A 25,832-nucleotide genomic window follows, 5' to 3' on the forward strand; every position below is an offset into this window, starting at 1 on the left:
TAACAGTGGAAGCAAGTCCGTTTGTCAGGATATCCACTCTAGGGAGTTCTCAGGGCAGAGAAGACACCATTTCAAGAGCAATTCTGAAATCTTGTTCTGAGTTTCCCTGGGTACAATCCATGCCCCTATTTTAACAGTATCCCTAGCTGTCTACAGTCTGGAGGGAAGGAACCTGTAACTGCTTCCTGTCATCAGATGGAAGGAGTCATTCCCTAACATGGGCACCGAAAGACTCGCTGCGCTGCGCTGTGCCGGGAGGCAGCTCAGTGTCAGAGTGCTTGTCCAGCACGCAGAAGGCTGCAGCTCCAACACCCACACCCCAAGAAAAGGGAATTCAGCAACTGAGCACAGTAACAAACGGTATGTGTGCTTGGATTATTATTTTTTTTTCTGTACTAACAACTCCAAGATGGAGTGCTGCATATCAGGCCCCTGGGTCAAGAGACAGTAAAGGAAACTAGACAATTTCATTATATACATCAAGTGTTGACATTATGTTCTCACTAGCCTTTACTGTGAATTCCGGGTTAGCTGCTTGTCAAAAACACTGTTGTGACGATGAAAGTGGTTTGGGGGCTGTCCCACCTGCAGCTGAAGGCTCCCTTCCTCAAGGGGCCCCTTCTGACCTGCCCTCTCACCTCATGGGTAATGTGACCCCACCACTGCATTCTGGGATGGCACGTTCCCACTACTGTTGTTAACAAGGTTCAGCGGTAACGGGAGACACTGCCTCTCATTTCTGTGATTCTTTTGAAGACGTTGGGCAGGGACAGTGATGATTCTGCTGTGGTTTTACTAGTCCCTGTCCTAACTCCTCACTTCTGTACAGCCACATAGTGGCTGGAGTATAAGGACAAACAGAGTGGCCACATGCACAAAAGCTGTGACTCTGGGCCTGTGAGTAACACTCTGCCTCCCAAACAACCCAGCCCAGCCGGTGTGATTCATCAAGGAACAAGTGTGAGTCACGGCTATTAGCAGGGGTACACCTCATTTGAAGACAGCTGACCTGCAGCAAGAATATCTTCACAAACTCCCTTCAAAATAGATGTGGATTCTGTTTCTTTATTGCCCAGGCTTGATGAACCTCAGGCCTCCCACCCATGACTCAAGAACAAACATTCTTGCCATGTCATGTGGAGAAGCAATGAAAAGACTTGAGGATGGCCAAAGAACTATGGTATGGGTCAACCAGCTTTATGAAGACAAGTCACAACCTGAGTGCCCTTAGGGGGACAACAGGGTCCTCTGTACCTGCATCCAGAAGCAGCTTGACGATCTGGAAGTTGGAGTGGGACACGCTGTAGTGGAGGGCGGTATTGCCATTGCCGTCCGCCATGTTGATGATGTACCGGAGCACATCCGGGGAGACAGCCTCGAATGCAGCGATGTAGTCGCCCACCATGGCTGGCACGGCGGACTTCTGACTGGACACTCGGAACCACTCGTGCTGGAGGGTGTTCAGACAGATCCTCTGCCAAAACACCAACTTGCTGTTAGTTCTATTTATAGCTCTCTCTCTCTCTCTCTCTCTCTCTCTCTCTCTCTCTCTCTCTCTCTCTCGTGCAACCAAAAGCCCAAGCAACCAGGCCTTTTATAGTCAAAATGTGTACTCTCAGCATCTGCTCTTAAAAGATGCTGCAACCCAGCACCTCAAGAGCAGCTTCAAACAACAAACTTGAACTCTCCTCTTCTGGTTTTAAATCGTCCCGTCCACACTGTGGTCACTAAGAAGCAACATGCAAGGGGGTTTAGAGCCAGAGCCAGATCCCAGAGATTCAATGCCAGACTCTACTACTTATGAATGCGTGATTCTGAGAAGCTTCCTTATTCTGCAGCTTAGTTTCCATGTCTTAAAAAAAACCCCAAACTACCACCAACAAAACCGCTCATTTTATAGTATCTATAACGAGGTCAACACTTAGGCCTGTCTCTACTTTTGAGCTGTTTGTGTTTACTGAGCTAATGGATCTTTCCAGTGATTGTTCAATGGAGTTAGGGAGAAATCAGCATTCCAGCAGCTGTGTTGCTTCCTGACCCAGTCCGACTAACTCCAACTTTTCTACCCCACCAGGCTGGGAGATGAGGCTGGCCTAGGCTACCACATAGCAAGTTCCAGACCAACGTGAGCTACAGTGTGAGGTGCTGTCTCACAGAGCAAATTGGGACAATCTAAAGTCTAGCACTAGTAGTCTGACCTGATGGCTGCCACTTTAGAGATACTTTTATTTGCTGTGTGTGGGCAAGTACACTCAGGTTAGATGCACATGCGGAGGTCAGAGGACAACTCGAAGATGTTGGTTGTTTTCTGCCACAATATGGGTCCTAGGGATCAAACTCAGGTTGTCAGGTTGACAGCAAGCATCTTTACCCACTCCACTGAGCCATCTTGTAGGCCCTGGAGACACATCTCTCAAGTTCTCAGATACTAAGGCTGGGTTTGGCTAGTGAGGTCTCATGGGCACATGTCCCTGTGTGCTTGTTTGTGTTCAAGCCTGTGACAGCCACATCCGGCTTTTAACAGACCATGCCAGGCCCTCGCCTCGGTATTCCAGCTATGTGTCTAGGATTAGATAACTCCTGAGGTCTCATTTGGTTCTCAGAGCTCCATAGTCTCAGAGCCTTGCAAGTCACCTGATCAGCGGCCACTGACTTAGATGAATCAGCCTCAGATGAACTAACCCTGCTGACACACAAAGACGTATATCCAGGTTATTATCAAATTAGTGAGAGAAGCCACATTTTCACAATGTCCTGAAGATGGAGCTGCCAATCACAGGCCTGGTCAGGTCATGCAACTACAGATCCAGCTGTCAGCACAGGAGTGAATCACCCGGCAGCACACCAGATTAGCCGCTGCCCCAGCAGTACCTGCATGTCCTGTGCTGTGCTATTCCTGACCAGTTAGACAACCACACTACCTGCTACTGAATTTACCCAGCTGTGAAATGACAGTGCAGTTATTTTTTCCATTTAAAAATAGTGACTGTTGGCATTCCACACCAGAACCTAATATATACTTTCCTAGTGGAAAGGAATGCTGACCTCAGCCCAGATAAGTTTCTTCTAAAACCTACGCTTACTTTTTAGATTGTTCAGGGATGCTGCTCTTGGGGTCAGAAGGATCTGTAGATAGAAGCAGAGCATGGAGAGAGAAGGAGATGGCCTGCAATTAGCCTTCTCTTTCTTTCTGCCAAGTATGTGCCTCCCAGATGGCTCCACCACAAGAAAAGTACAGGGTGGGCAAAGGAGTGGACGCTGGGCCTCAGGGAAACGGTGTGTTCCCTGAGCTGGGCAGAACGAGTTCATCCTGCCGGCTATGAAAGAAATGAGCGGCTCAGGGAGAGGCATGTACAACAACAGCTCAGGGGCAGGCTACCATGTTCCTGACCACGCTGCGCCGGGGCGATGCTGCAAAGCTGGGGCATTGTTCCTATCACGCAGACTTACCATATCTTTGCTGGCCAAAGCTTTGGGATCTTTTATGTTGTATTTCAGTAAGTTGCAGGCAGATAACATCTTTTCACTTAATTCATACCTAAAGAGGAGGAAGAAGAGAAAAAAAAACACACGGAACTCAGGGTATGCCATAGAACAAAAGGGATTTTTATCTCAGAGCCCACAACCATTTAATAGGCCAGGGCCATGAGCCAGCCTAGGTGGGTCCTGATGATCGGAGCGGTCTCCAGGCACTGGTGGCTGACAGCACGACAATAATCTGGCACCTCTGCAATGAAGGGCTTTGCCGAAGCGTGACTTCCAGATACATCAGCTTGGCCTTTAGGACATTACAAAATGACATTTGGAAAATTTTATTCTTTTTATTGTATGGGCTTAAAAAATTGTCTTGGCCAGGTACGATGTTGTATGCCTTTGATCTGAGTACTTGGGGGGGGGGGAGGCAGTGGATCTCTGTGAGTTTGAGGCCACCGTGGTCTACATAGTGAGTTTCAGTGTAGCCAAGACTACACACAGTAAGACCGTGTTTCCAACATGTGTATATGTATGTGTGTGTGTGTGTATATATATATACACACACACACACACACACATATATTACTCTTAAGGAGCTAGAGAGGTCTAAATTACTATATTCTATATTTCTTTATGGTGAAGTCATATCTAGTGACTCAAGTGTTTGTCCCACACATATGAAAAGCCAAAAATCAAATGACATTATAACTTTCTCAATAAAGCTGTTTGAAACTCAGAAAACATCTCAAACCCTCTGGAAACACTTACCTTGTGTTGACAGTGACCTTCCATTTGACAAATGTAATGGAATAAATGCTTGCTGAAACGTTCCAATTTATACCTCACAGAATAAAAACAAAACACGCTGACGTTTCCATCTTTCCTCGTTTTATAAGTGAAAGGTCCACCCTGACTAACAATGTCGCAAACTCAGCCCATTTCCAAGGTGCGTGTCTCAGCCAACCAGAGCACGTGAGATGACGTATAACCATCCCACATCTACTGTTGTTCCTTATCACTCAAGGCGTAACAAAGCTGAGAGTGCCTGACACACATCACCTTCCCAGTTAATCATTTTTTAGTTGAGGCTAAACGCCTTTTCCTCGCCTGCACAATGGTCCTGCGGTAACAATTCTGACATTCGCGTCAAGATAAAAATCTGAAATCGTAAACAGAGCGCTGGTCATCAGAAAGGTCAGCTATGTCTCTGTATACACGGTGATGTGTTCGAACAATGGATGCTGAGGTGGACAGCCATTTCCACATGCCAAGCTAGACAGCAAAGAGTTACCGAAGTTCAGCGAAAAGCATGAGCCACTCGCACTGATGAGCTCAGAGATCTGAAAGGCACCGTACCCTGCACTAGTACCTTGACCAGCTGTGCATGCTTCCGAGACACGGATAAGACTAAACACACACACATACTCGCAAACTACCTGAACCAGTTAATTCTATTGCCCGGCCGAGCACGGCACGCATGGAAGGCATCAGGGAGGGGAGGGGAAATGTACCACACCTCTCTCTGATTTCCTCCTTCTCAGGCTCACATTCTGGAACCTGTACTTCATCTTCCACCCTGGCAGACTTGAAACCTTCAATATTAACTGCGTGGTGCCCTTCTGCCATTCCCCGAGTGTCGAGGTCCTTCTCTTCCTCCTCCTCCTCTTCCTCGGGAGGGTACCCAATGGCGTCACACTCGTCATCTGACTCGGAAGAAGAGCTTCCATCCGAGCTGGATTCGTCACTTGAAGTTGTCTCATACCTAGGTGGCAATTGGGAGTTCAGGAGATGCAGGGTGCCCCCCTAGAGACCCAGCGACAGACGATCCTGGGAAGGGAAAAGCTGCGGCCTGACCCCAGACATCTTGCCAATGGTTTAGAGCCTGCACTTAGAAACTCAAAGCAAGGTCTATTTGAAGGCCTGGTAAGTTTACAATGGGCTTTGACTTCAAAGGGATAATTCCCAGTTGAAGACTGGTATCATATACCATTTGTTCAAAAAAAAAAAAAAGAGCCCTGATATCACCAGGTCAGAATAAATTGAGAGGAAAGTGACTTTACGGAAACCAGATCTGAAGTTGCTCTGCATTCTTCTATTTGTCCCATCCATTCTCCCACCGTCAAAGCGAACAGATTATTTAAGTAGCCAATAGCTCCTTTGAAATCTTCTGGACCACATCGTTCAATAAAACTGAAGATTTGTAAAACATGCACCATCATGTTAAATCTCTCTTGGTAGCCTCTTTGCAGTAAATACCCAACGCTGCACTGTTGCTTTCTCATTGAGTAATCAACTAATTGCTTTGCTCCAACAGGAGGAGGACAAACAGGCTCAACCACCTGGGCCAATAGCTGCTAGGCAATCTATGTAGAAAGCAAGGAACCAGAGCTATGGCCAGGTTACTCTTCAGTTGAAACATCCCAAAGTCCTGCTCCTGAACACGGAGAGCTAAGTCAAAAGCAATCCATTCCGGAGAAGTGGATGGGCCCATCACTGGGCCCTGGACTAATGCTGCCAGCCTCTTCCTGTCCCCTCCTGTATTCTAACATGTATAGATACAACTATCCAAATGAAAACAGCAACCCTAATGGCTTTTTACTGAAGACGTGTTTCCCACCCCCAGGCCAGAAGTAAGGAGATGTCACTTTCCCAGCTTCAGTGGGTATCCTTGAAAGAGGGACATATCCTTAAGGATAGCAAAAGAAGAGAAGAAGAGAAGCCCAGATGCACCTTTCTGAGGAGGGAATCTTCTATCATCAAGATGTGGCAGCATCCCAGAATAGGCACCCTGACAGCGACTTAAGTAGGTAGGAGGCAAAGGAGACAGGCGTCTCTGCACCCCAACGCCACCAGCATGCCTTACCCGCCGTTAATGCCAATGAACTGAAGATTCTTTTTGGCTCCATTCGAATCTTTATTCCCATCGCTTTTCTTCATGATGGACTTCAGTGTGTTTTCATTATTTGGACATACTGAAAAAAAAAAAAAGTAAATCCAAGTGATTGGTGTAAATCATGAGTTAAATGAGTGGGCTCTCTTTCCTCACATTTGTGAATGCAGATCTTAGTGTGGGTGTGTGAGAAACATCCATGAAACCCACTGGGAGAGTGTGTGCAAACAGAGAAAAGAATTCATCATTCTATTAATAACGTTCCTTTAAACACGGGGGAGGGAATCCATCAGTGTGCCCAGACATTACAAACATGCAGATAAGGAGCATTGGTACCAGGCTGTAATGTTTATAAAGTGATGTCATGTCTCAGTTCACCCTTCCTTAGGCATTGAGGTAGGGATCCTGGTACTTTTTCATCAGCTAAGATAACCTAAGGGGTAGAATATGCGGACTAGGATGTGAAGGAGAGGAAGGCTGTTTGTACAGTGCATAATCTGTAGCCAAGACATCACAGCTTGCTTTTGGTAAAGGATACTTTGGCCTAGCTGCCAAAACAACAAATTATATAACCTTTCTTCCAGGTCAGCATGTAAATTATCGGCTGGAAGGCTGGCAGTGTTGCCACAAACTGCACAAACTGCAAGAAGACTTACCATAGAGGCCAGTGGCTATCTGGTCATCTGTCAGGTTCACCGGGGGCAGGGTATTTCCCTGTGTGGGGAACTGCTCATGGCCCCGGCTGTGCTTGCCTTCTGCCGTCTCCTCCTCCACCCCAGGCTGGGATGGTTGTACATTTAACAGTCCTCCTGACCGAAGGCCTCCACACTTGCAGGTACATTCCAAGTGATTTCCTGTGCAGAAGGAAAAGAGTGCAGGCATGCAGGGTTAGGTTCGCATAGCATAGACTTAAAAGTCAGTTAAAAAACAGTTTCAGGGACTGGAGAGATTCCTTGGCTTAAGAGGGCTGGCTGTTCTTCCACGACCTGAGTTCAATTCTCAGTACCCACATGGCAGCTCACAACTGTCTGTAACTTCAGTTTCAGGGGAACTGTCACCCTCACATAAACATACATGAAGCCAAATCACCAATGCACATAAAAAAGTAAATTATTTTAAATTATTAAAAAAAAAAACCCACACATTTCTCTCAACCCATCCTCTTCTCTGGTGACCTCTTGTGCTTTCTGTTCAGTAAATCGCACTATTCATTTACATAGACTTGAACCCCCAAGGCCTTCAATGATTGTTAAGCTTGGCCCTTGCCCTTGGCACAATGTTGACCAAGGTTTGTCATCTGAGCCACTTTGCATCTCCTTTTTCTACTGTGGTTCCCTTCTGGTACCCTGGTGCAGAGCCGTGTTCCTACCCATCTCCAATACCATCAAGACTTTAGCTGAAACAAATCCTGGTACAATCTACAGAGCAGCCCCTCTCCCAGGGAAGCTTGGAAAACGGGGTACCCATAGCCTAGAGAATACATGGAACCACTGTGGCCTGGTACCAGCCTGCTATCCAACCTCATTTCTTTACTCCCATGGTCTTCTTGGGGAAGGAACTTCGGTCCCATGGTCCTAAGGTTGGGATTTCTCATTTCCGGACACCCTTCTCTGAAAGGCCATTCCCTTCTCAAATGCTGGCCACACCCTTCTTCCCTTCCCTCCACAACTGAAAGAACTTTTCTTTCCTCACTGCAGTTGTCTGTCCCACTATTCAAGGACAGGATGAGTTTTAGAAATACTTTCCTGTCAGCTTTCTTCTTGTCATGCTTACTAGATTATTTCCCCACGTGTAAAACATTTCATAGCTGTTTACTGGCCAAAGCAGACAAATTCACTTAAATTATATTTGTAATTCAATGTATCACAGAATTCTCAATCTGACTGACACTAAAATGATGTTTATCATAGGATTAAATTAAAAAGCAAATTAAAGCCGGGCAGTGGTGGCGCACGCCTTTAATCCCAGCACTTGGGAGGCAGAGGCAGGTGGATTTCTGAGTTTGAGGCTAGCCTGGTCTACAAAGTGAGTTCCAGGACAGCCAGGGCTACAGAGAGAAACCCTGTCTCGAAAACAACAACAACAACAAACAAAAAAACAAAACAAATTAATTGCAATACATGCATGTGTATCTGTTTGAGATAAGGTCTTACTATGTAGCCCTGGATGGCCGGGAACTTGCTACATAAGGTCAAATTGTCCTCAAATTCACAGAGCTCCTTGCCTGCCTCTGCAAGTCATTATGTGCAGCTAAATATAACAGTAGACATAAACATAACTTTATAGTGAGCTAATCTGTAAAATTCCACTAAAAGGAACGAGCTATGGAGATTAAAAATTCTCATTTATTTACTATTTTTCGATACTATATATGGATTAGCTGTATTAAAAATTGCTCTGACTTAGCACTTTAATTTTCAAAAATGTTATTCTAAGTATGCATAGAAACAAACAGGAGAAGGCTTTCATTTTGTCCATTTTTAAAACAGAAAGGAGAAGCTGACATCACAGTCTGGCCAAAGAGACTAGTGGGTGAGCAGAGCTACTGTCACTCATTCGAGAGAACGCTATGCAGTCTTTATGGGTTCTGTTTGGTGCTGTGACCAAAGTCTTCGCTCAGCAGGCTGTCCCCCAGCCTGGCACTTTGCCACTCACTTTTCACAGTTAGTTCTATCCACGCTCTTCCCGAGATGTAGACTAAACCAATTCCTTTTAATTCTGTTTTCCTAGGATGCCATTCCAGGAAGCCCTCTTTCCTCTGTTATTGCTCTGTTATTGTTATTCCCAGCCCCTGTGCACTTCCTCCTCGGGGAGCACAGGCTCCTTGAAGCCCTACTTGTTGGGTCTCTATTTGGGGTCCTCTGCACGGCTGAGAACAGTGCTGGACACCAGATTTCTTTTGGCAAGGGTTTGTGCAATTCACCTGGAAATCAGGGTTGCTGACTGAGGTCAACAGGTACCTCGAGGTCACCAGGCATCAAACCAGTTCTTGTTAGTCACGCCAGGGAGAACTGCTACTAGTATTGCTGGAAAATCTGTCCTAGGTGGTGTTCAAACTGGCCGGACTTGAATGACCTAGATGTGATTCCCTGAGCTTAACAAGGCCCTTTCTGTAGGCATGGGCATCGAGTGGAACGATACCTGTCCCAGCATGAAGCTCTGAATAGGACTGCCATGTGCAAGAAGAAAGGAGAAGTGGGGCTGGATATGCAAAAACCAGAGTGGCCAACAAAGTCCCATGAGATGATCTTAACCCTGGACATGCTTGGAAATCATGTTAGATGAAGAGGTGGGTTTTTTTAAAAATACAGGTAAGAGCTCTTACGTTGTCGTCATCATCACCATCACCATCATTTTGAGACAGGGTCTCACTATGCAGCCCTTGCTGACCTAGAACTTGCTATGAAGACCAAGCTGGGTCCTAGAAAACAGCCTGCCTCTGCCACTTAAGTGCTTGTTTTAAAGACCTGGGCCACGGTGCTCTGTGTATCTTTTAACCTCTCCCCATGATTTTGCTCAGCAGTCAGAACTGAGAACTACTCAACTATGATGAAACAAAACTCCAACTGGACTCCTGAAAAATAAGATTTCATACTTCCTCAGTCTCTGCTTATCAACTCGGCTGTGTATGGATTCTTAGAAATAACTGGCTGTTTAATGAACAGGCCTGGATCACCAATGGTAGAAGGTCCATAGCGAACATTGCATGTTACCCAGATAAGATTAAAACACAACAGTGGTGATTATGAACCCTGTCCCTGCTGAATTCTGGTCCTATAGCCCAGATGCTCCACATACCCAGTGGGGCATTAACTCATCTAATATAGTCATTGATACCAATAAAACATGAGCCTCACTTTAGGACTTGGCCAGGTTAGTGACGACTAGTGAGTGACAGAAATCCTAGTGTCCTGGAAAATAAGACACATTCATTCAATGCATTAATTCTAATTCTAAAGTGGGCTGGACTCAGGGTTTAGTATGTAGACAAGCTTAATATCTAAGGCAAACTATATTGAAAACTAAGTAACTCAAAGTGAAAACTTTATTTTATAGTGTTCTCAACTTTAGGAACCTCAGAAACAAATGAAACTAGGACCAAGACAGTTTTACAGGGCTCTTCCCCTCTGCTTCCTCTGTGATAGCTCTTCCTGGCTTTTGAAATTTTACTAAAATAATATTCTGGCAAGCAAATCCTTTTTTTTTTTTTTTTTTTTTTTGGTTATTCACAACAGGGTTTGGCTGTTCTAAAACTCATTTTGTAGATCAGGCTGGCTTCAAATTCACATAGGTTCACCTGTCTCCCGAGTCCCGAGACTAAAGGTGTGTACCACCATGTCTGGCTGCAAATCCATATTTCTATTTTTTTTTTATAGCTGATTTTAGAAAACACATCTCTAAACAATACAGCAGGCTAAACAGCTAAGCTGCAATGCCTACGTTTTAGCATTCTGACTGGATTTTAAAGACCATTTAGCGCCCCTGTCAAGAAGGAGTAGAATCATAATTCCTGATTCACCGTGGAGGCCATCCACGCCTTTACCTGTATCCCCAAAGAATAACTCTTTACCTACTGGCAAGCTGATGGGCACAAGCAGAGACCTGCCACTTTGGGTACCTACTGGTTTGAGGGAGAGACCGTGGAGATTCTATTTTTGGCACATGTCCTTTTTGGGAGAAAGTGTGTGGCTTAGATGGAGGAGCAGGACCAATCATCTTGCAATTCTGCTCCCAATGGAGGCATGTCGTTGTCAGAAACATACAGTCATTTCCAACCAAGGGACCCTGGGACCCCGTGACAGATCAGAGTAGCAGTTCGATTGTCCCTAGCACCGTCGTGATACTTCCCCGAGAACAGTTTAAAAGGCTGCTAAGACTGTATCTGAAGTGGGCATTCACTCAGAAATGACAATGCTAAAAGAGTGGATTAAGAATCAAACTCTCTTTCACCACAAACCCCACCCACATTTAATTATATACCCTCCCATGACTTGACCCAGAATTCCCAGGCTGACGGGAAGGCTGCATGAACTAAAGCTGGGTTAAAGTGTGCTCTGCATGCGCATGCCCCTCCCAGAGAAGCTAAGGTCCTCTTCCCCTCCCCAGACCTTGGAAGCCTTGACTACAGCTGAACCCTGGCCACTTTCTGCTTGCCTAACATCTCCATGGGTGATCATTCACATTTCTGCCAGGCCTCTCTTGGCTTCCCAAACAGAGGGAAAGTTATTCATGGCCCATCTGTATATCTTTTTGTTGCAGAGCTGCACTTTGTTTATGTTGACATTTATGTCCAGCTACTGATCAACATGAATATGTGGGGGCAGTATGGACTATAAACATTTTTACTAAAGCATGAATGACCCTCCAACTCAGGAAAAGACACAGTGATAACTTGATGAATTCTCTGCAGCTGCATTTGTCATTCCTGTGGACACCATGAAGTCAAGCCATTTGTGTTTCTTGAAAATTACCAACCGCCAGCCCTTAGCCTGACACCTATTACACGCTTCAAGCTTCTGTCAGAGAAGAAGTATCAAGTGAAGCCACCATCTTTTCCCAGAATACTTTTTGCAGTTCACTAATAACCATTTAGGAAGATCAGTTCGAGAGAGCAGAATTTTCAAGTCAGTGTCAACTAAAGGGCTGCCAAAGGAGAAGGCAGAGTTAAATCTTTAAAGATCTTTTCTTCTTAGCTGAAGGTCTTTCCTTTAACAAATCATTAACAAATGATCATTAACAAATGATCAAATGACCTGGGACTACAATTTCAACCTTGCAAGGGGCAGTTATCAGTTAAAAAAACCCCAAAAAACAGAAAACAAAGACTTACTTTTATTTTATGTGCGTGAGTTTTGTTTACATGTATGCATGTGTACCAAGCACATGCCAGGTGTAGAGGTCAGAAGAGGATGTTGGATCCCTTGGAATTGGAGTCACAGATGGTTATGCACCATCATGTGGGTGCTGGGAACTGAACTTGGGTCCTCTTGCATAACAGAGGACCACTGAGCCATCTCTCTCAGTCCTGTTTTGGTTGTGAGCTGTAGTCTTTAACTGTAGAACCATCTCTCCAGCTCAATTAGCTTAAAAAAAAAGTCACACTTTTTACTTCTGGCTAGCCTGGAATTCACTATATAAACCAGGGTATCTCAGACTCAGAGACCACTTGTTTCAGTTCCCTGAGTGCTGTGATTAAAGATGTGGGCCCACTAGAACAATATGCCCAGCAGAAATAATTTCTTTCTTTCTTTTTTACCAAGACAGGGTCTTATATACACTAGGCTAGCCCATTACTCCTTACATAGCCAAACTTCTGATCCTCTTGAACATTTGCCAAAAGTTGAGCCTCTACTCCTGGAGTATTGAAAATCATAGGCACGAAGGGATCATCATGCCTGTTTAGCTATTATTACTTTTGAAAGTAAGATAAAACTTATGCACTGTTTTTACCAAAAAAAAAAAAAAAAGCCAGTACGTAAAAATATTCCCAAAGTTATGGACGGACTCCAGATTAAGCTCCGATCACAGGGCTGGGGATGCAGCTTTGTGGCGGAAAGCATCCCTAGCAAGGACATGGCTTCATCTTAAGCATAGCTACAAACAACGCTCTGCTTTAAGCCCGTTTATCCCAATGCGCCTCTACATCTGGAGTGCTTATTTGGTGATGGGAGCGGGTAATGGGTGGTAGCAGTTAATACATGTTTAAATATATTCATAAGAAGATCCTCAGCTGCAATGGATGCCTTTTACACACAGCTATTTCCATAGAAAAATTCTGCTGGGAGAGAACCTGGGAGAAGTCTTCTCATTTGATGCAGACACAGGCCTCAGATAGCAGAGACAAATACACCCAGGACAAATACTCCCAGCCTAGCAGAGCCTCCCTACCTCCTGCTCCCCTCAGCCCCACTCCCACCCCCAGGCCATTTAACCACTGCAGGGTTCCAGGCACATTTGTTTTGGCTTATTCTGATGCTCTTAAAGCATTTTAAAAAGCAGCATAAACAGGAAAAACAGATACTAAGTGGTTTAGTACAAGAAAAAGAGCTAACTAGAAACACAATTCTGTAATTGTTTCACTTCCCATTCTTTTTGGTCTGGATTTCTTCCTACAATCTTACACAGCTGAGAGAAGGCCTTCAAGTTCATAAACTTTTCAAACGAACCCAAGAGAACCAAGAACGCAAGCACAGAGGCTCCTGTGAGTGTAAAGATGCATTTTCTATAAACGATGTGGTAGGCTGTTAAGTTCTGTTTGTATTTGTGCAGTGATAGTTGGATGTTTTTAGGGTATTTATAACTCTGAGTCATTTGTCTAGAATTTTCTTCCCCTTTCCAGAAGGAAAAAGGGAAAGAAAGGAAGGAAGGAAGGAAGGAAGAAAAATCCACTCTTTAAATCAACATAATTCCCTTTAGGAAAACAAAGCTTACTTCTTAAGGTTTTATTGGTAACAAGAGGGACTTCCTTCCTCCTAGCCAGGCCCAGTGTGCACCTGGACTTGGGCAGGCTGGGCCAGGAGGATCATTAAAAGGCTGGCCTGATCCCACAGTGAGGGCCTGTCAGAGGAGCAGGGAGTGAACTTATGTCCTCTGGCCATTTTAACAGTACCAGGGAGATAAATACTTCTAGTCAGCACCAACCTCTGCTGTGTCAAAAGCCATACACACTGTCCCTCAAATCCCGGGAGAATGCTTATGGCCACTTAGGTGAGAAAATACACAGGGGAATAGCAAAACTCACATTTTGCTAGAAAAAGAAAGTATGTTTCTGAAACACAAGGCACATACGCTCACTCTTGTACATAGCCACTACACAGGGGCATTCCAGGAGAAGTTAACGTTTCGGTTTTCTAAAGGGCTAACTTACAATCACACACTCCCAATGCAATTTTAAATAGAACGAGAGTATTCTGTGTGATGATGTGGTTAAAAATAACAGTTTGTAGCCAGGCAGTGGTGACACACACCTTTATTGGAAGTCCTTGGGAGGCAGAGGCAGGCAGGTCTCTCTGAGTTCTAGGCCAGCCTGGTCTACAGAGCTAATTCCAGGATAGCCAGGGTCAGGGAGGGAAGCAGCAATAGTTTGCAAGTAGACAAGTGATTCTGTCATTGAACCCTTAACTCTAGAAAGAATGAATTTGGGAGAGGGAGAGGGAAAGGGGAGGGGGAGAAGTCTCAGTGCCCCCCCCCCCCCCGAGACAGGGTTTCTTGATGTAGTCCTGACTGTCCTGGAAACCAATTTGTAGACCAGGCTGTACTCAAACTCAAACAGGTCTGCCTACCTCTGCTTCCCCAGGACCTGAATTAAAGGCATGCACCACCACTACCATCACCGCCATCCAGTAAGATGCTAAAGAGCACTTTTGCTTCTGAGGACCTAGGTCGATTCCCAGCACACGAACATTTATAATTCTAGGTCCGGGGGGGAATCTGATACTCTCTTCTGACCTTTGCAGGAAGCAGTCATTCCTGAATGATATACATTCAGGCAAACCACTCATACACACAAAATTTAAACAACAACAACACCCACAAAGGTTACTCGCCCAAGCTTTGCTTGGCAACTGCTCTGAACAAGTCCTCTTCTGGAAGGTTGAGGACAGCAGCAGCAGCGGCTTTCATTTAGCATGTGTGCAGCATGCGGCAGACTGCACCATGCTTCCCTCTTACAGTCCCCCCTGCCCCCATCCATCCCCCACTACAGGAAGGCGCAAAGATGACTGTTTGCAGACAGAATCTCACTCAGACTCCCAGGCGACTACTGATACTCTGAGACCTGTCAGACCCTGATTGTGGTGCTTTTGTTTTGTTTTGCTTTGTTTTAAGGATAAGGTTGTACGAATGAATGCCTTTTGGCAATGATATGTATTCTACACTGTGTGAGCAATTCTCTGGATTGCAATGGTTAAGTCACAGTGTCCTCTGACACTTCCTTATACACAGCTTACAGATATTAAGAATGCTGCCCCTTTCCTGTATCACGCTGGCCTAAATTTCCAGCCCACATATCCCAACATCCAATATGGAGTAAATTCTCGACCTAATTCCTTTCTTAGTAAATCTTGGTTACAATACATATGTGGCACGAGTTATATAAATGGCCTTGAAGGTTGCTCTTGTGTGCTCTGACAGGGGTCAGACTAACTGCCTGCTACTGAGACGATTTCTTCCTTTCATTCCTAGCTGCCACAAGACCTCGAGTATATTATCTGATTAATTAGGTTCATGGAGGGTCAGAGCTACACACTGATGCATGGAATGTCAGCGTGACCGGATACACTGTGGCATCAAATAAAACTTCCTGGTCTCCATGCTCAGGAGGCCATAAAAATGACTCCAGGGATCCGGCGGAGCATTCTCGACAAGAATGTGGGATAGTGATGGCAGTTTTGGGAGGAGATAGGCTGGGGCGAGCACCTTCTTATAACCCCTCTGCCATCTCTATCTGAGGCAACAAAGTTTTCTGTGACATTAACATCTGACATCATGATTTTTTTTTTTTAAAGGATGAAGAGGCAGACATGTAAGCCCCACACAGCATTCTAATCCTGTTTATTCGAAGATATAGAAAGGGTTTATGTTAGTCTACTTTCATGACTGTTCCCTTCTGGAATAAAGGGGCACACTGAGACTTCTGTGGGTGTCCTACTAATATCTATACCCCCCAAACTAACTTGATGAGCACCCTTCTCCCTAGGTAATGTTGGTTCATGAGAACTACAGCATCAGGGAATGGAAGCCGTGGACTGTGCCCAGGTCTTGTAGGGCACCGTGTACTGTCAGAGACTTAGAGCACCAGGTTCCAAGAACTGTCATTTTACTGAGCCTCTTAGGGAGCTGCTACATCCTAAAATGTCCCAGGGTGATGGCTCAAGGACTAGCTTCAACTTAAAGATAAACAGTCGAGAGCAGGATTCTCAATGGATAGGAAAAGACAAGAGGGTGTGTGCCTATCAACAGGAGCAAAGGAAAAAAAACCAACCCCGCTGTCGGTTTTTGCTTATAGGTCGCTTTCCTCAAAAGCACGCCTTCCACTCCAGCACTCCACTTGTTGTCCCCATAAATGGAAGCAAATTCTCTACAGCACTTGCTACTTACTGACCCGACACAGCTCTCTGGTCTATTGCTTGCTTAGAGGAGGTTCTAACTGGCTCAACTCCCTAACCTATCCTCAGAGCCTGTGCCGAAATGAAGTGGGAAGTCAAAGGTTACTCGCCATCTTAACAAGTCCATGAAGTGCCTACCCTCTCATAAAGGGTTAACCAAGAACATTTCCCTCTACAAGTTTTAATTGGTCGTATACTGATAATTATGTGTATAAACAATACGGGAGTTTTGAAAGCAGGTATAACAAATACATAACCAGAAGACAGACATGAAGCATCACATAACGCCTCAGAGGTCATCGCCAGGGAAGCCAGGTCTCGTGGACATGCTTCCCTGTGTTAGCCTGAAGCAAGAGGCCAAAGGAGCTAGGGAGACAGTGAGGTCAGCAAGGCTGCTTATCAGTCTTGGTCTCGGTTTGCATTCACCTCATCATCCCAAAGCTCTATGACTCTAAAAATGGCTCCAGCAGCTTAAAGAAAAGAAAAGGAAAGGAAAGGAAAGGAAAGAAAAGAAAAGGGAAGCCTTTCTTCCTAGAAGGACATTCTCCCTGCCTTCTCTCTTAGGGTTTGATGTGTTCCCAACAATTCATGATGGAAAATGTATCCCTCTGCCCTCAGGAATAGACTGATGTCGCTATCCTGGGGATAGGTGCATTCTTGCTCCATCTCACCATATTCTTTGCTATGACAGAGAAAAATAGACCTTGCTGGAAGCTGGTGCCATGCTTGGCGCTTCCTAGTCTTCAGAGCCTTGAGCTACGCAAACCCTTATTCCTTTTATGTCTCCCCGAGTCTTCATTCTCAGGTCCCGGGGTGTGGGGTAGGGGTACCGCTTACCTGTAATTTTACCCAGACTGGCTTTCTGGAAGTCAGGGTTCCTGAGCTCCTCAGTGCTTGCAGACTTCATGACGGAATTGATGGACGACAGGGTGCTGATGAGCTGCGAGTTGAGGGAGCCGATCTGTGAATGAGGCTCCCCAAAAGCCTCCGCCAGCTCACTGTAGTTCTCAGCCAGCAACGTCTGTTGCTCTGCCAGCAGCTTCTGCACGCGCTCAATGTAGTGATCCAAGCCAGTCACCATTCCAGATGCCACCCGAGGCTGAGGAGACTCCTCCGGGAGCTCTCCTACGGGCTCGTTCCCAACACCCACGCTCCTCCTGCTGCCCATCAGCCCCACAGTCAACTGTGGAGGCCCGCACGCTATGGTCCGCATTTTGAGACCAACTAGATAGTTGTCCTGAATATTTATCTGTCCCACACCCGACTCTTTGGTCTTCACAGCACATGGCTTGTCAAACTCAGAATTGCCAGACAGCACTGTCCCGACACCAACGGACCGAGTCTTAGTGGAGGGGTTGATGTCTCTGACGCGGCCTTCTCCGATGGCCACCGTTCGCATCTCCACAGTCTGGGTGCTGGTCTGCTTATCTAGAGTGCTGAGGAGAGTGTTGGTGCAGGACTCCACCAGGGTGGCTGCCTCTGTGTTAGTGCACTGGTCCACCCGCTCCAGATTCGTGCTGGTGTGCTGGTCTGTGGTATGGGGCACCGCCATGACAGCTGCTTCCTCCCGGCCTACAGCCTCTGTGTTCATGCTTCGGGAGGTGCACTCCTTGGGAAAGCAGACAATCACATCCACGGAACAATCTCCACAGCCAATGGACCGCACGTCTTTGAGGTTCAAGTTTGTCTTAAGGAGTGTCAGGTCGCTCCCAGAAGCCTCTGTGTTGCTGCCTGTTTCACAGACATTGACTTCCACACCCACACTCCGGTCACAAGTCTCAACAGACCTCCCTACGCATTGGTCATGCATTGCCACCCTCTCCTTCACGACCCACCAATTCATGGGCAGCTCGGGTCCCACGACTTGGTTCTTGCAGTCAGGATGGCAGGAGGTGCCTACGCTACTAGTTTGCACAGAGGTCCCAACACATGACTCCCTTGTGTCCACATGACTGCCAACCATTTGATCTCTGGTTGGCACCAGTGCCTCCACCAACTTGCTGAAGACAAGTGGCTGGGCCATTGTGGCCTTGTCAACTTTCTTCCTGGATCCGGCAGCCTGTAGTTCTTGCTTGAGCTTAGTCATCTCGCGGTCATGGGTGGTTTCTTTAAGCTGTACTTCTAGGCGGTAAATCTTCTCCTTCAAGGCCTCTATGGTCTGCTGCTGCAGCTCAATTTCTTTGTCAGCTTCAGTGATAACCCCAAGCATAGCTTCTGTCACGCTGATGCCAACGTTCCTTGTCTCGGTGACCGTCCCCACAGCCGTATCCTTGCAGGGCCTGAAGTCTCTGTGGTATACAACGACATCGTTCATGTTCTCGTCACTACCCACGGCCACAGACTTGCACTCCCGAGACGGGCACTGCCCATTCTCCCTGAGCTCTGATGCCACCTCGCAGCTGCTATCCTGAATCTTCTGCTCCAGTGCCTGCATGTCGGCCGTGAGCTGTCGGAACTCCTGGATCCGCTGCGTGCTCTGCTCCACGCTCTCCATCTCTTCCTCCTCGTAGTCGATGTACAATTCCCCGCCACCTCTTCGGGCTCGGGCAAGCAGTTCCAGCTGGGAGGCGTTGCCTGCACTGTAGGAGCGTTTCCTCACACCGCACACTTCGTTCTGCGACGTGGCCCTCTGGCTTTTCAGCTGCGAGGCCAACTGCCTTTTCTCTTCTTGCAAGACGGAGATCTTGACCTGGAGCACGGGGATGGTCCTCACCTGCTCCTCAAGCTCCTTCAGGCGTTTTAAGGCGATGGCCATCTGCTCTCGGATGTGCTGCAGGTGCATGGGGCTCACGTTGGTCACTGGGGTGGAGATCCCTGAACTCAATGGGCTGTGCCGGACAGAGCTTCCCATGGAAGATGTCGTAGGAGCTGCTGGGACATAGCTGCTATAATCCCCATTGCCTTGGTAGCCATTCTGAAGCTGGTGTATTGCAGAACTGTGGTTAGCAGACCCCATAAAGGACGGGAGGGAGCTCGTGGAGCCCATGCCTCCAAAACTGGCCAGCCTGGGCCTCCTGAAGTCACCCGGTGCCATCTGCATGGTGACTCTCTCCTGTTCCAGTCTTCTCCGGGTCTCCATCAATGTCTTGGTGACATGGAGGTTATGCCTGGGGAGTTGTGGTGAGGGAGGGGGCAGCAGCTGTCGGTTTTCTGACACAGCAAAAGTGGGTGAGGTCTCTAGTGGGGGAGGTGGCCGTGGGATTGGGGTTGAAGTAACGTGGCTTCTGGCTATCAGGAAGCTGGGACACTGCTTGCTGTCATCACTGTTGGAGGATGAAAGAGACTCAGTGGAAGTCCACACACCTTGATGACCAGGTATGGCCCTGACTTCTGGACATGGCACAGACGGCTTTCGCCTCTTCTGGATGTTCAGTTTCTTGATAGTATTTCCCTTTTGTATGTCATCCACGTATTTGACGAAATCTAAGTCTAGCTGAAAACCATAAGGGGTTTCCACAAAATACGGGTCTTTCTTTTCCTTGTTATGGTCTCCATTCAGAACTCCGTCTGCTTTTTCTAAGAGAGAGAAGAAGACACGGCAACACATGCATTACATATCTTAGTAAGAACAATCACTTGTGAGTGTAGCAGCCCGGTTTAAGACTTGTCGGTCCTAGTTTCTGAACTTCACCCCTCTGAATGAAAATGGAGACACTGCCCATCACAATGACAAAAAGTCTGTAATCCTAGCTACTGCGGAGACTGAGGCAGGAGGATTCTATGTTCAAGGCCAATCTGGGCAATTGAGAGAGATTTTTATTTCAACATATAGTAAGCATGGCTGGATGAAGTTCAGTAGTAGAGCCATCTACAGCACTAACCACCCCCCTTAACAAGTAAAAGGACAATTTAAGTATTCAACCCATGACATTATGAGACAGTGAGAGTCAACCACAAATTATATTGGTACTAAAAGCCTGACAATATGGCCTCGTAGAGTCACTTGTCCTCTACAGTTCTTTGAAGGAAAAGAGGGGAGTTATATCCTACCTAACATAGTGTCCGCTAAGTCACAAAATGCACTAAGAAGAGTGGGTCACAGCAGAAGGATGGAGCCAGGGACGTCAGTGTGTGTGTGTGTGTTAATTTTTCTGCAGGTTTGGTAGTTTGCCTTGCCAGTAGCCAAGAGCCACCCAGTGTCTAACTAGCTCTACATGATTCCATCTTGCTCTGACTCCTTCTTGCTTCCAAGCTGGGGCTGGGGGGCCGGGGGGAGGGGAGGGAGGAGACACTGGCCAGGAAGTGAATTTTTTAGTACCCTATGTGCAAGAACACAGTGGCAGGACAGACTTTCACCTACTGCTTAGTTTCTCTCCCCTACTTCAAACTCTCTTCCAACTGGAGGAAAGTTTCCTCCACTCTGCCCTATTTTGCTTTTGGATACACCATTTACTAACTCACAAATACCTGGTTTTGAAATCCTTAGCAACCCAGACAAGTCTAAATGGAAAGAAGGGCAAACCAAATTCAGGATCACGTGGTTATTTAGTAAACGCTACTTCTGGCTAAGCCAAACATTTCAAAAAGGAAACACAGGAACCTTTCAAAGCACAGAACTTGTTGCTGATCTGAGCCATGCATTTCAGATTTAAAAGCAAGGTCGTTTTGTTTGTCTAAACGGTAGGATTAGGTCATATGTTTTTCTACAGCCACACTGAGAAGGCTTGCATTTCTAAGACTATGGAAAGGACCAAAAGCTAAGAGTGAAAATGAGAGCCATTTGTCCCCTGCCCCAGTCCTGGTTATCTCTCCCTGTCTATACTATTGCCCAGCCCAAGGATGTGGAGCACATTTAGGCTGCTGCCTGCCTTCAGAGCACCCAACACTGCTCCAGCATACAGCTGATGCAAAATGCTTGGAGTGATCTGCTTTCGCCCCCACGTTTTTCTCTTTTAAAAACTCTGGAAAGTTTAAAAAGACCATCAAACGGGAATAAAAATGGGCACGCATTGGGCACACATTCATCGTGTCTCAATTTCTAAACAATATTAAGATAAGAGTACTTGGCTAGCCTGTGGTGTGAGTCCCAGAGTTTAACTATGCCAAACCCAAATAACCCCCAAACCCAAACCACCACCGCGGCCACCACACCACAACAAAACAGTATTAAAACCGCTTGGAGTAAAGGTTAAGGAATTCTCTTTGAAATAAGTGCCCGAGCACGAGCTGACCCAGAGTTCCAGTGCCTGGAAATTTGAGCTCATGCTAACAGAATGTATCTTCCCCTCTCTCTCCAACTCCACGGGACAGTGAGCTAGCTCAAAATATGCAGCCAGACCTGTTTCCAGAAGTGTCTGAAATTCCAAAGGAAGCAAGGAGAGAAGGACGCAGCCCACCATCTCAGGGTGGAGGGTGGGGGCTGAATACTCACGGTGTGGGGATGGGGGGTGGGGGAAGAGCCTCAGGGTCCAGCGCGGAGGGAGCTGAAGCCATCTGCTGGTCGCCCTAACCTCCTAAGCACCCGGCCCAGTTCCTTCAGCTCCCCCGGCCCCCAGCCTGAAGGCCAGCCCCTCCCCAGCTCACCTACCGCAGGCCCACAAGAGGCCAACCTCCTGCCGCCGCACCCAGGGCCCGGGTTCCGCTCCTCTCCACTTAAGGGAATGCCTGTCAACTGGTGCGCACACCTCCCAGGCCCGCAGGGACACCATAGGCCCAGCCTGCACCAATGAGGGCTCCCCTCGTCCCGCCGCCGTCACCCCGCAAAGCACACTCAGCGGTCCGGCATCCCCCCCACTGGAGTCTTAATGAAAACAGGAAGCCGCCTTCTTCGGGAAAACCTGTGCTCTTCAGTGCGACTTTTGCCAGAAGCCCAAATAAAGCCGGCAATGTGAGCCTGTCCAGGGCTCAGCCTGTCCCCGGGGCCAGACACTTCATCAAAGAGTCTGTGTTCTGGAGGCAGGCCCAGCAAACTCAGCCCGGGTCACCTGAGGAAGGGCAGGGCCACAATTGGCCACTGTTCCCGAGCACTGAAGGGCACTTCTCAGCCTAGCTCCTGACAGGTGACCGGTAACCAATAGTTTCCCTCCAATGGCTGAGCCCTTGCCACGGATCTTCAAGAAAATGAACGAAACAGGCCCTTTATCCAACGCAAACGAAGCAGAGCGAGCGAGCGAGCGAGCGTGCTTGCGAGAGTATCACAGAGACTTTACAAAGAAAAAGGCGATCGTGTCTGAGCCGGTGGCAGCTGGCATGGCTCTTCCCGTTTTTTTTTCTTGAGGGCATTCCCACTGCATCATTTTCCATAGGAAAAGGGAGTGGATTTAGTCGGGTGTTAATGTCCCCTGACCCCCGAAACATACTTTGCAGCAAAACTTAACTGTCCTATATTTAGCTACTTCCCAGGCTCAGCATGTAGATAACCAAAGGTCCGGGTCATTCTGAATTATCCCCAAGTGACACTTTGGACTTCTCCCCCTGGAAATCAGAGACAGTTAGAATTTAACCATGGCAGACTTCTTTCCAAGCACTGCTGAATCCTGAAGACAGAAAGGGACCCTGGAGTCCATATTTCTTTCTCTAGCACCACCACCACCACCACCACCACCACCACCACCACCACCACCACCAAATAAGCAAATACCTGCCCCCTCCCCCAACAAAGTGTCACCTGTTACAATTATCCTGGGTACCAAGTATTCCATTACATTAAAATATCCAGTCTCACTTAAGTAGTTTTTATTTAATTTAATTATCCTCCCCCCTTAAGTCTCATTAGGTAGTCCTGGTTGCCTTGGAACTAGCTCTGTAGCCCAGGCTAGCCTCCAACTCAGAGATTCCCCTACGTCAAGCTTCTTAAGTGTTTGGAAAAGAGGGCTGGTCACCACATCCAGGACACAATCTCACTTTTTTTTTTTTTTAATCTCCTGATCTCCAGTGTATCCGTACACAAGCACCTGTCAACATGCCTAGGTCATCTATGGGGCCCATATTTATTTTCAGGGTTTTTTTTTTTTTTTTTTTTTTGTACAAGTACCTGTCTTTTACACTATGAACATCCTCAGAGCAATAGATTACAATTTCAAAACATCTCCTCACTGACTCACATGTCCATTAACAAGATGTTAGAAAGAAAGTAGATGTTTAAAACACCTTTAGCAGTTGTTTTTAGGGTGTGGAACTAGGAGTGATATATACATATATATGTAAATGAATGTACTGCAGTAAAAATCTAAGCACACTCAAGCAAGCAGGCATGAAGGTGGCTGAGAAGACTGTTAACAGACAGCTCATGAAACAGCCCCTACTCTCACTCCGACCCCAACTCAAACCTCTCTCCAGAGACCTAGAAATAATCTTTTGAATTCTTTTTTTTCTCCCATGCAGATGTGATGCTAGGGTAGATAGCTGTCAACTTTGACTTGAGTTTACATGAGGAATGGAGGAACCTGTGGTGGAAGGAATCTGGATCTCGAGTGGCTCTGAGATTACAACTCTTGAAGACAGCCAGGCAGTGGTGGCGCATGCTTTTAGTCCCGGCACTTGGGAGGCAGAGGCAGGCAGATTTCTGGGTTCTAGGCCACCCTGGTCTACAGAGTGAGTTCCACAGGGCTATACAGAGAAACCCTGTCTCCAAAAACCAAAAACCAAACAAAACAAAAAAACCCAAAACACCATACATACACACACAAACACAAAAACCACAAAACCCCACAAACAAACAAACAAAAAAATAAACTCTTGAAAAGCCTAAAGAGTGACCTTGAGTTCTGAGAGATGCAGCAGCGTCTATCCTGTGCTATCTTCTCACCTCTCACCGTTACCCCCACATGGGGGGGGGGCTGTATTGTAAAAGGAAGAAAATGCTAAGTAACCAAACTCAGGCTTTTATTAAAATTGGCAAATTCAAGAGCAAGGACGTATAAAAACAATTGAGTTTTAGGGGAAAACTTATACCTGAATGATAAGATGACTTTTTAGTTGTCTCAAAACCCTTTTTAGAATAACAGAAATATAGCCAGGCAGGGGTGGCACACACCTTTAATCCCAGCACTTGGGAGGCAGAGGCAGGCGATCTGAGTTCAAGGCCAGCCTGATCTACAGAGTGAGTTCCAGGACACTCAAGGCTACACAGAGAAACCCTGTTTCAAAAAACCAACCCCACCCCCCAAAAAAGCAATAACAGAACTATGTCCATTCTCGCACAGCCCAAACTCCACTGGCCAGTGGAACTCAAGAAAACAACAGCTTCCAACCGGTCTGGAACTGGAGAGCTGCACAGGTGTTTACGAGACTTTTCTGAGTGCTTGGAATGCAGTACTGGAGGAGTCTGACTACCCCAGCACCCCTCTGTCCTCCTTGTATAACCTTTAATGAAAAGTTATTGGATGCAGAAAAACGAGCCTATTCTGTTGAAAGAGTGGGAGGAAAAATTCATAGGAAATAAAATGAGGTGTTAGGCTAGCTGGGGAAAAAGGAATGTCAAACACAGCCCGGCTTGAAGTTAGTTATAAAGGTATGAGATCAACAAGCCAGAAGATAATCCAGAAGATAATCCGTGAGGAGTGGCCAAGACAGAATGGGATGCTCAAAAAGAGCAGCTGAAGACCAGGGAAGTAGTGATGGTAAGAATGCCAAGGAAAGGAGGGTGGGACTGTGTCTGTGGGAGCAGGGGATGTGAAAGGTGGGGGAGGGCTGTGTCTGTGGGGGCAGGGGATGTGAAAGGTGGGGGAGGGCTGTGTCTGTAGGGGCAGGATAGGTGAGACAGGGGATGGTATAGAAGATGCTTTATACCAAGAGCTGGGCAACCTACCCCTTCCCCTTGTAGTATTTAGCCACCAACTAGGGGATAAAGGCTAATTAAGGCTATAGCAATTGTGTCCGTACTGGACTGAACTTGGCAAAGAGAGATTGAATTTAGAGCACCAATTAAAATGGTTTGGGAGTTTTCTTTTCTTTTTAAAAATACAGTCTTATGGTGTATCTCTCTGGCTGACCTGGAATTGACTGTGGGTGCCCTTGAACTCAGAGAACTCTGCTTTCCTCTCAAGTGCTGGGTTTAAAGGTGTCTGCTATTATGAGAATAGCAATAGTCTTACTAGCCACTGGGAAGTGTAGAAGAGAGAAGATAGGAATTTATGTGTTCAACTTAGAATCAATATTGAGACGAATTAAAACCTATCCTTCTGGGTTGGAGAGATGGCTTAGGGGTTAAGAGCACTGGCTGCTCTTCCAAAAGTCCTGAGTTCAATTCCCAGCAACCACATGGTGGCTCATAACCATCTGGAATGGGATCCGATGCCCTCTCCTGGTGTGTCTGTAGAGAGCAACAGTGTGCTCCCATACATAAAATAAATACATCTTTAAAACAAACAATCAAACAAACAAACAAAACCTATGCTCCATTCTCTTCACTGTTTAACACT

At 46.6% G+C, this 25,832-nt stretch overlaps 1 protein-coding gene across 14 annotated transcripts in view; it reads right to left on the reverse strand.

Moving 5' to 3' along the window:
• Positions 1-25,832, reverse strand: part of Kank1 (KN motif and ankyrin repeat domains 1) — a 195,173-nt gene that overhangs the window by 5,192 nt on the left and 164,149 nt on the right. For 9 of the 14 annotated variants that reach the window (XM_029472388.1, XM_021151518.2, XM_029472382.1 and 6 more), the window contains 6 exons: positions 17,308-19,986; positions 7,021-7,218; positions 6,338-6,446; positions 4,991-5,236; positions 3,451-3,538; positions 1,255-1,474 (listed from right to left, as the gene is read on the reverse strand). In XM_029472388.1, coding sequence (XP_029328248.1) covers positions 1,255-1,474; positions 3,451-3,538; positions 4,991-5,236; positions 6,338-6,446; positions 7,021-7,218; positions 17,308-19,986 — 3,540 coding nt within the window. Of the gene's footprint in view, positions 1-1,254; positions 1,475-3,450; positions 3,539-4,990; positions 5,237-6,337; positions 6,447-7,020; positions 7,219-17,307; positions 19,987-21,841; positions 21,924-21,993; positions 22,396-25,832 lie in introns of those variants that run through there. The other 5 variants (XM_085834083.1, XM_021151521.3, XM_021151520.3 and 2 more) reach the window with 5 other exon arrangements.

This window comes from Mus caroli, unplaced genomic scaffold (assembly GCF_978045245.1).
Source record: "Mus caroli unplaced genomic scaffold, Mus_caroli_1 scaffold_20, whole genome shotgun sequence".
Taxonomy (NCBI): Eukaryota; Metazoa; Chordata; class Mammalia; order Rodentia; family Muridae; genus Mus; species Mus caroli.